This window comes from Salvia splendens, chromosome 12 (assembly GCF_004379255.2).
Source record: "Salvia splendens isolate huo1 chromosome 12, SspV2, whole genome shotgun sequence".
NCBI lineage: Eukaryota > Viridiplantae > Streptophyta > Magnoliopsida > Lamiales > Lamiaceae > Salvia > Salvia splendens.
The window spans coordinates 8,991,020-9,002,569 of NC_056043.1; the positions used below are offsets into that span (position 1 = coordinate 8,991,020).

At 35.8% G+C, this 11,550-nt stretch overlaps 1 protein-coding gene across 1 annotated transcript; it reads left to right on the forward strand.

Annotated features, from left to right (window-relative positions):
* Window positions 1–5,042: 5,042 nt before the first annotated feature.
* LOC121759445 (RNA demethylase ALKBH10B-like) lies at window positions 5,043–11,339 on the forward strand. The gene is made up of 8 exons (XM_042155020.1): window positions 5,043–6,073; window positions 6,616–6,717; window positions 6,869–6,969; window positions 7,069–7,186; window positions 9,559–9,678; window positions 9,819–9,931; window positions 10,019–10,173; window positions 10,476–11,339. Exons 1-8 carry the CDS (start codon window positions 5,530–5,532, stop codon window positions 11,125–11,127), a joined length of 1,905 nt encoding a protein of 634 aa, XP_042010954.1. The 5' UTR covers window positions 5,043–5,529; the 3' UTR covers window positions 11,128–11,339.
* Window positions 11,340–11,550: the final 211 nt, after the last annotated feature.

The following is an 11,550-nucleotide window of genomic DNA, read 5'->3' on the forward strand; positions in this document are numbered from 1 at the left end:
CGGGAAGCTAGATCCGCTTCCCAAGTCTCTCGGGCGAGCGCGGCGACACCGCACCCTTCACCACCGACCACGGCGTTGACTCAAACACTGGAGGTGCAGATGATGAAGCAACTCCATGATAACTTGTCCTTGTACGAGAAGTCGACGGACCCTATCACCAAGATGATGTACTATGACCTCATTCTTAGGTGGAGGTCGAAGTTGGGCTTCTCCGATGGGTCGGCGACGGGCGAAGCAAGCGGCAGTGGGGCCGGTGTCGGCGGCGGTGGAAGAGGTGAAGAAGATGTGCCGGATTCTGATGACGCCACCGAGTAGTTAGCGGTGGAGTTTTTTTTATCTTTTTACGTTGTGTTTTTTAAAAAATTTCGTTGTAGAATTTTCCCTATCAAAAATACGATGAAAATTTATCTATAATTCGTAACTTTATTAAATTATGTTAGATCCCAAATTATTAGTCTACAAAAATTTAATATAGTTAAATTAAAAAATAACATTAAAAAAGAAAATAAATTAAATTTTTTTTAAAGGGCCACATTTGGTGGCCCTTGTTATTTTTGTTATAATTTTGACTTTTACCATTGTGAAGGCCATAAGAGAGCCACGAATGGTGGCCGGGCCACATTTGGTGGCCTTTGAAGTCCACCATTGTTGACACTCTTAATGTAATGTACTTGGCATTTAGTCTCTTAATTTCTACTAGTAGATTCACCTTCTTTTCTTAACTTGACCTTGATTTAGCTTTTTCCCTCCACAACACTCCTCAATTATCATTTTGGAATCCACAAAGTTTTACTATTCTTCATCTATAATTGCAGACGTGTGAAGAGTCCAACTTTTTCTTTATTTACAAGAGCAACCAATGCTTCCATGTTCCATTCATTATCATCGATCAATATTCCAATTGTACACCACATGGCTGTAAGTGCTGCAATAGACTTCAAACACTCTTTAGGCCACTAGTTTTAGAGTCTTGGATGGAATATGGGATGGATGTATTGGGTGTGTAAAAGTGTATGAAATGTGAGCCAAGAGATGTAAATTTCGAGCTTTAAGCCCCTTTATATAGTTGGGGATAGATTTGGCTTGAAAATGCAAGAAATGTAGGTCATTCATATGGTCCGCATCATTCTAGCGGGTCGTTGGGTTCGCATCTCTTGTGAATTGCTAGTAATTTTCTTGCGAAATCAAAGGGTCACTAGAGGTCTTCTGAATCTCGGCTTCGTTCCATTGGATTGGATCAATGAGTTGGCATTGCATGATTGTTGGCTTGTATCAGTTCTTCCATAGCATCCCAAGCGGGTCGTTGAGTTGGATTGGATGGCTGCGAACCCAACGGGTCATTGGGCATCTTCTTTCCTCTATTTTGACTCTAAATTTTACCTTGTATATTTCGGACCTATTTTATGTCTCTTTTATTTACAATCTCAACCGAATTGAATCTATTCATCCAAATTCGAATCACAAGCTATAAAGTTTCCATATTTTTTAGTATAGTTAATTAATTATTAACACAACACTTCATATTCAGGCTTCAGCAATTCCCACTATAAGAAAAGGAAGTTGGACTTTGTATCATTCCAATTGATTTCTAAGTTCCATTTATTACTAACCAATCCATTTATTGCTAACCAATCTATTTATCAATTCTATTTATGCACTCTATTTATTTTAGAGTTAATTTTCATTAAAATTACTTCTTCTGTAGTATTTACAATTCTGATTCATGTTTAGAACATTAAATATTAGAGGGAACGTCTTTTTAGGTCCACAAACTTCGTCAAAGTATCATTTTAGATATGTGAACTTTGAAAATACAATCATTTTAGGTCCGTTAACTACAAGTTAATATCATTTGAGGTATTTTGAACTACTCATCTTGCGTCAAACACCTAGAGTCCAACAATTTTTTTTACTACTATTTAATTCAATTACCATCCAAATTGAATTTAAATATAAATAAAATTTGCCGTAAAAAATAATACTATGTGTTAATTTTTCAATTATTAGATGACCAATTATATAGGGATAGTGAATTTATTTATTTTTTTTAAAGGAGGATCGACGGTGGTTCCCCACTACCCCCCGAAGTGACTCGGACCCCCGGCCTAACGGTCGGAGGTGAAGCGTCTTACCAAGCTGCGCTTCGTTGTCAAGGTGGGATCCAATGGGTCCACCAGCCCCGCAGGAAAGGGTCCAGGATTTTTCACCTCCCCCGCTCCTGGGTCCAGGCACGGGTACAGGCTTAATCACCTCCCGAAGCTCTGGAGTCATGCCAGTGAATCCACTAGGCCCCAGGGAAATTAATCCCCAAGATGCGCCTCCCAGGGGTCGAACACGCGACCTCTAGGATGACGCGGTATCCTTGCCTCCCTTCTCAACCAGTTGAGCTAGGAGGCTTGGATTATATAGGGATAGTGAATTGAGACTTGATACTTTATTTTATTTTTCAATCTAAATTGCATTTTAAGAACTTACTATAGGTGATTTGTGAATTATATTTAGTTTATTTGTCTTGAAATTAGATAGCTATTAATTTGGATGGTCATTCGGAGTATTATTTATATGAATTTCAGAATGGAGATCAATTACCATCCAAATTGAATTTAATTATAAAAATTTGCCGTTAAAAATTGTTGGACTATAGGCTTCTGGCGCAAGATGAGTGGCGAAATAATTGTCCAAATTGTCATTTGAAGACCTTAAGGGCATTTTCGTCCAGAAAAAGTTCAAAATACCTCAAATGATATTAACTTATAATTGACGGACTTAAAATGATATTTTCAAAGTTCACAGACCTAAAGTGATACTTTGACAAAATTCTTAGAAAAAAAAATGTTCCCTCTAAATATTAAACCCAAATATTTGGTTACCCAAACGTTCGATCGAGAATTTGATTTGGTACTTCTGTCTAGTTATGGTCCTTGCATTAATTTTATTTAACTTATTTTCATGCTACTGGTCCCTATTATTATAATGGAAAATGATTTTGTTGGTTTAATTATTTTACTAAGTTGGGAAGAAAACCACGACATTTTGCTAATTAACAATAAGCTAGTTCTCAAAGTTGCACAAGAATTAGGAACCTCAATTAGTGGCGGAGCCAAACTTTTCTCATGAATACCAACTTATCGTAGCTTCACAAACCTAAACTCAGAAATACATAATAAATTTAAGAGGGAACATCATTTTTGGTCCACGAACTTTGCCAAAGTATCATTTTAGGTCCGTAAACTTTGAAAATATCATTTAAGGTCCACCAACTATAGATTAATATCATTTGAAATACTTTTTACTATTTCCAAGTTTTTTTAGACGAAAATACCCCCAATACCTTAAAGGGTGTATATTTTTAATAAATTTATCATATACTCATATTTTTTTATAAATATCTTTACAATATATTTTTGACAAATTTTCTAAATATAATTTGACCTTAAATATTATCACTTAATTTTGTGACATGCAAGTAAAATTGCTTCTTCAATTTTTTATATTAATTTTTTTTAAATTGAATAAAGAACTTTTCTTTAATAATAAAAAATTGAATAAAGATCTTTTCTTGCATGTCACAAAATTAAATGATAATAGTGAAGGTCAAATTATATTTAGAAAATTTGTCAAAAATATATTGTAAAGATATTTATAAAAAATATGAGTATATGATAAATTTATTAAAAATATACACCCTTTAAGGTATTGAGGGTATTTTCGTCCAAAAAAATTTGGAAATAGTAAAAAGTACTTCAAATGATATTAACTCATAGTTGGTGGACCTTAAATGATATGTTCAAAGTTCACGGACCTAAAAACGATACTTTGGTAAAGTTCGTGGACCAAAAATGATGTTCCTTCTAAATTTAATTACAAATATAGTAGGAGTACTAGCTAGTACTTCCCTCGTCCCTTACAATTTGTCATCATTTAATACGGCACCGGTTGCAAGAAATGTATAGAAAGTGAGTTGAAAAAGTTTAGTGGTATATGAATCTTACTTTTATATATTAGTTTTATTTTAAAATATGAGGTATATGAATCTTACTTTTATATATTAGTTTTATTTTAAAATATGAGTGAAAATGAGTTAGTGGAATGTTGTCTTCAATGCCAAATATGATATAGTAAAAATGATAGGTGACAAATTTTTAGGGACGAATGAAAATGGAAATAAGTGATAAATTTTGAGGGATTATAATTTAAATTTTGAGTTCGTTACATCATTTTTGAGTTCGTTACAACATTAAAAATGAAAGCATAACACGACAACTTCATTATATTTATCTTCTTCCAACATAACATATCAACGGAACTCTAAAAATCAGCTTCTTTAATTTTCCTAGAATTTAGTTATATTGGCTTCACAAATCATTTTAATTATTACTCCATGAAATATCGCATTTTTCCCTTCCAAAGAATTGTCATGAACACAAAGAAAGTTACGTTGTAACTATGAATTGTGTCAGGAAAATGGGGTTTTGGCATCATTGTGGATGTGGATTTGTCCAGTTCAATTATTTATATATACTACTACAAAATTTACAGTTTAATAAGAGTAGTATATGAATAATGCTAATAAAGTAATGTTTTTGTAATTTAAAGCGGAAACAGACGGCTATACTATACTAGTAGAATTCAATTTCACATGCAATTCTAATTAAGGACTTGCACAATAATAAATCAAGCCCTACCAATGTATCGAATTGACAAATTTGACCTCCTTCTCACAAAATCCATTCTTGTTTTGGATCAAATCATATTCAAACTACAAAATTTAACTCTACTTCCTTTTAAGAAATTAGTACCATTTGGTGATAAATCTATCTATTGTACTGTTCGACATTTAAAAAGAGTTTATTTTTGTTAATTTGATTAGTATTGATATTTCGGTACAATACCAATATTGAATACAGAAAATATCATATCATAAATACATTAAAAATTCGGTTATTTTTTCATTCCTATAAGTTGGTATACAGTAATAGAGTAATTTTTTTTTGTTTTCTACGCTAATAAATTCGTTTTGATTTTCTTTGAAAGAGCAGCAGCACCAGCACCAGCACCAGCACCAGAGTTGTGTAACAAAGAGGAAAAAAGGCCACTATTTGCACACATACATACGCGTGCTTCGCAAGCCATTTTATCTCAGATCTTAGTTTTTTCACACACACACACACACACACACTGAATTTCCTCCTTATCACGTCACTCTCAGATCTGAAAATCACCTCCCTCCCTACTACTATTATTACTCTATTACTGCGTGTGCCTCCACACACACACACACATTGCGGTGGAACAATCCTTCTCACAATCGCCTCCTCAATTATAAGCTCTTTTTCTGAACGTATTTCAGCCGATCGCAGATCTGTTTACATCTCTCAATGAGCTAAATTCCTATCTGAACGCCCTAACGTATTGATAAAAATCCGTAATTCTACGTATATAAACTGCGAATATTGAGCAATTGAGAAATATAAAGGAAGAAAGGTTATCGCCGTCGGCGTTTAGAGCGCAGTGCAATATCTGTTTGGTATGGCAATGCAATCAGGGGCTATGGCGGTGCCTGAGAAAATCCCTGTGCAATGGTACAACCAGCCGCCGCATCATCATCAGGTGGATGAGAGGGAAGTGTTTATGATGTGGCTGAGAGGTGAATTTGCTGCTGCGAACGCGATAATTGACGCGCTGTGCCACCATTTGAGGGCGGTGGGTGAGCCTGGGGAGTATGACGGTGTCATAGGCTCCGTTCAGCAGAGGAGGTGCAATTGGAATCCTGTTTTGCATATGCAGCAGTACTTCTCGGTCGCGGATGTTGTCTATGCGCTGCAGCAGGTCGGTTGGAAGCGGCAGCAGAAAGTGGTGGGGTTCGAGGGCGGTGCGAGGATGGGGGGAGCAGGATTGAAGGAGTTTAGGAGAGGAGGCAGGGGACAGAGAGGAGGACTTGAGGTGCAGAATTTTGGTGCGGAGATGAACGGGAAGGATCTCAACAATGGTTTCAAAAGCAATCTGAAAGTGACTGAGAAACTGGACGAGGGAGACAACAAGGCAAAGGTGGAGGAGAAAGAGGAGAAAGAAGGTATGAATATAAGTTTTTTTTTAGCGAATTTGAATGTTTATTTGTGTATGTACAAATTCCTTTAATTGTGGATGGCTTTCGTCGAGAAGCCAAAAAATGTGGTTTTATTAATAGTGTTTGGTTTAATTAGAAGGTTATTTATTTCGAACCAAATCAGCAATGGAAATTTTATTGGATCTGATCACTTATTAATTATCCATTTTTCATCTAGTGAAATATGAAATTTCAGCTTTAACATGGCATTTGTACCACACTTACTGAATTGGCTTAGTTAGCTTCCTAAAGATTCAGAAGAATTCTTAAACTTCAATGTTTCCAGTTGGATTCTCTCTTTACAGTCGAGTCTCTTTGTGGAAGTTAATGGTTAGATATAGTATCACACATATGCCCAAATTGCACTCCCTTCTTGCTCTTAAGTGCGTATTCTTCTTAATTAGGTCTTTTTACTTCATCTTCCATGTAAAAGCTTCTATTATCAATGATGTACGAAAAAATAGGAAAATTATTCATCTGATGGGTTTCCTTTTTGCTTATCTATGAAGTGATGGGACTTGATGAAAAATCTGAAGAAAATGGTACAGAAACGACACTGATAAGCCCACAAGAAGTTGTTGCTCATGCAGATGTTGAGGCAGAGAATACTGGTACTATTTGAAAGTTTGATCAAGATCATGCATGAATATGTTAGCAAGCAAATAAATATAAGATTCAGCATTTGTAGCCAGCCTTTTCCTCGAGTTTATAAGCTTCTGGTGCTTGGACTATAATCTTACTACTGTTACTTCCCCATTTCAGGGTCTTGCAGTGCGGATGGATCTGGATTATTAGAGAAATCGACCACCCTTGAAGTTTCACCAAAATCTTTCATTGCTACTGAGATATGTGATAGAAAACCAGTAATCTCTTTTACTCTTCTTGTTATCATGCATTTGTTTTAGAAAATATAGTTGAGCTCAGTTATCAGACATGATTTGGTTTAATATTTTGTATTATAGGTTAATATAGCTGAAGGATTGAAACTCTATGAAGATCTATTTAATGGTTCAGAAATTTTAAAGCTTAATAATTTGGTCAATGATTTGAGAGCTGCTGGGAAGAGAGGTCAGTTGCAAGGTATGTCTACCAGTAGCTATTTGTAGGACAACCTACAAAACTAAACATATTTATGTCTGTCTTTCTTTTTCTCTTTTTTTTTGTTGGTTTTTTTCATTTAAAATGCTATCAAATTTGAGTCTTTTAATTTTTAAATAGCTGTTTCACAACTTATTGGGGAATAAAAATAGGTGAGGGTTAGCATTTGATTTCTCATTTTCCTTCATCAGGAAGTGCATATTATCATTGGGTGCATTTGGTTTTGCTCAACTGTGTCTTCTTTTGCATATCTGCTATGGTAATGGAGTTTCTTTTAGACTGCTTATCCCAATTTAAAAATTGTCTGGAATAAACGCAGCAGTGATAGTGAAGTGATGTTAAACTTTATTCTGTGCATAGTGCAAACATGTTTATTCAACATCTTTTACCTTTTCCCTAGTTTAAAATAGGTGTAGTTTGAAGTAAGATTGACAAAAGGAAAATATATATTGAATCTAGGCCACTCCCTTTATGAAATGTTGATTAAGTTGAAATCCAGTAGCTCTGCATGCAATTCAGTTGGGAAAGGAACAATTATGTTTCCCCCGGTATCTTTCTTTCATAAGAGATTTGAGAATCAAAGTAGCATTTGGAATCTAAACTGGACTTGGACTGTGTTGCGATAGACTGGATCATGTTGTATTATTGTCGTAAATGAATGTTGGGATAGGTATAATGACTTAATAATATTTAGAATTTCGATCATGTAATAATGATTAGTCATTGCAGACCCATCGTTCTGGGCTTGGGGGATAGTGGATTTGTTTGGAAAGACTACCAAACAATAAAGTTTAAGACCAATGAATAATTTTTTTGTGCCTGAATTGAAAATCCAGGGATGCACATTTGATTATACTGGCTTGGCATTTTAATTTGTTTGCAAATAAGATCACCAAAATTTGAAACTGAAATTGAACTTATTTGTCAACAATCTATGTTCAATAAAAATATAAAACTAATGGACAAAATTATACTTGTAATCCTTAGTTGTTATTTCACTTGTGTCATTTAGTTAATGATTCAGAGTTTTTAGTGGAAAAACAAATTTGGAAATACTACTTATTAAAATATGTGTATGTACATGTGTGAATAGTTACAATTTGATGTTTGGATTGATGAGCTGAAAAGGGCAGAATCTGAATTGTGATCCAATCGTAAGTTCGTAACAGATAAATGCATTATAAGTTGCGTCTGTCTGTTTCTACCCAGAAATAAATTGATTAAAATAGGCTGCCTAGTTTAGATTACTTTTGGAATAACTAAAAAAGGTCAAACAGTTTGATGACTATAGTAATAAAACGAAATACTGGTTGGAAATGTATGATCTCTGAATATTTACTTTTCTGTTCTAATTAATTTATTTTCGCACTCACTTATGTGATATTATACACCAATAACTAATCTAGATTATGAATCTGGCTTTGGGTGATATGCTGTGAAAACTGATATCCATTTCCAGACTATCATGTGAAAAGTGAAGTCAACATGAAAGATCATGTCTGTGGCGGCTGTACATCATGCAGCCTGACTAGAAAAGTATAATGATTTTGAAAGTGCTTACGAAGATAATAATACAGCTTCTAAAATAGTGACGCATTAGACATTAGTTGAATGCGCTCCTTACCACTTACCAGAAATGTTAGGATCATTGCATTGAATTCCTGTAGATTCTAAGCTGGCAAGTTTAAAATATCAGATATTTGCTTGGACGAATCACACACTCAGTATTTGCGGTTAGAATCACTAGTAAGAATTATCCTAATTAAGATTCAAATTGTTATCTAGTAGGATCTGGGTACCTAGAGATGTAGGAATTAGCATGGTGGCGTGGACATGCTCCTTTATTATGAATTACATTTTCTGTTTGTCTTTTCTGGGGCAGATTTTTATGGGGATTCCTTTTGCTCTTTCAGTCATGCCATCCACATCTTTAATTTTGGTAAAACCTCGATTTCAATTTAAAGCCAAGTGAAAAGAGTAACTGTCCGTCAAGCTATGCACTTTCATCATTGTTCTAACTAACATTTGTAAAAGAACTGTAACTAACAGAAGTTTTAGATTGTTTTCACTGAAGAGAGGAACTGTCCTTCAAGCTATGAACTTTCATCATTGTTCTAAACCAGTCTTCTCTGGTCCTGACTTTTGAGAATACATTGATCTTTTGCTTTGTACTTTTGTTGTTTCATGTTGAAAGCTTTGGAAAATAATAAAGTACTCTATTGAATCTCGATTATGTTTTCACCTGTAAATGTATAACTGATGCTCTCAACGTTGAGTAAGCAAATGCATATCCAGTCATTTTGGGCACCAAAATTATTCTTGCAATTTATTTTTGTTTGCTCCACCTGATACAGGTCAAACTTTTGTCTCTTTAAAGAGGCCCATGAACGGTCATGGAAGAGAGATGATTCAGTTGGGTGTCCCCATTGCAGATGCATCTCTTGAAGATGGAGGTACTTCAGGAACTTCTACAGGTATGTTCTAGAGCAAGCATGCCGATTAAGCAGTCTTTTTGTTCTTTCTGGGTGTGTCTGTGTTTGTTTATGTCCCACCCCAACCCCTCCTACGTGTTTATTGTTAAATACGTTCAGTAGGATTATGGTAAATTTTGCAGATCCAAAAATTGAGCCCATCCCGGTGACGCTGCAAGATGTTGTTGAACGGTTACTTACTAAAAATGTTGTTAGCACCAAACCGGACTCAGCCATCATTGATATCTTTAATGAGGTCCCACATGACTGTAGTGCATTCTGTGTATTATTTGTTTGTATTGCAGCTGACAGATCTAATTTGCTTCTTCACACTTTTTTATAGGGTGATCACTCACAACCTCATATCTGGCCACAATGGCTTGGAAGGCCTGTATGTGTAATATCCTTGACAGAGTGTGAGATGTCTTTTGGTAAGGGAATGGCTATGGATACTCCAGGAAACTATCGTGGTGTTCTGAATCTCTCTCTTTCACCTGGGTACTTCCAGATATCTTTATTTTTTTCAAATAAATTCTCTACTTCATTTACTGTTATTGCATGCAAGGTAATATTCATTTTCTCTACTTCATTTACTGTTTTTGCATTCAAGGTAACTTGCTTCGCTGGCTTAATGATCGATTGTTGTACAGCATGTTCTGTCTCTTTATGACTAACATTCATTCTTTGTTCACTATCCTGTACTCACATTATGTAGTTACAACCAAAATTTGTCATTTATTGCTTTGATAAAAAAATATCTCCTATTTCTGTTCTTGTGTAATTCTTCTTGCTATTTACAGATCAGCTCTCACAATGCAAGGGAGATCTGCAGATATTGCCAAGCATGCGATACCTTCCATGCAGAAACAGCGAATACTTATTACTTTGGTGAAGTTGCAATCCAAGAAAACCATTGGCGGTGATGCACACCCTTTTCTACCTCCTAGCAGGTCACCAAGTCATGTTCGCCCCGGGGCTGTTAAACAATATGGCCATGTGCCATCTACCGGCATGTTACCCACTGCTAGTGCTCGTCAGCAGCTACCCCCAGGGAATGGAATCCAAGTCCAACCAATGTTTGTATCTACCCCTGTAGCACCTGGCATCGCATATCCGACACCAGTTGCTCTCCCTCCTACATCTGCTGGATGGCCTGCAGCCCCTCCACAGCATCCTCAGCCTCGCCTGCCAGTCCCTGGCACAGGAGTTTTCCTTCCATCACAGGGCTCCGGTAATTCATCAAATCAGCCCGCAGCAACTGGAAACAACAGAATAGAGATGTCAGCCAAGGCAGAGGAGCACAGTGCGGGGAAATCAGATGGTCCTCGCCCCTCCCCAAAAGTTGATGATGAAACCACGCAGCAAGAGGTCAATGGGAGTAGCGACGAGTTGAACGGAGGGGCAGCCATTTTGAAGGAAGAGGAGCAGGAAAACTCAAGTGAAGCAGTTTAGTTAGAAAAAGATGGCAAAGAAGAAAGAAGGTTGGAGGCTTAAATTTAATTGGGTAGGCAGCAACTGGTAACGAATTGATAATTGAATGAAACTGTAAAGAACGGAACATATTAGTACGACATTTTTTGGTGATGAGATATTTAGTGAAGGGTGGAGGGAGATGAATAGCCTTTTTCATTTTTGAGCTCCCTTCATTTTTTCTCGAGAATTAATCAAGCCTCTACTGTCTCATTTTTGCATGTTAACTATTTTTTCAATGTGTTTTACCCAAAATGAGTTGTTTTCCCCTTACTATAATTTTCACCATTTCTCAAGTGGATTAAATACTAATAAAGGTACTTAGGTACACCTTTATCATATTCATTAAAATATGCTTGTTTAAAGTTTTACAAAAAAAAGGCAGTGAACTATCTCGATAGAACA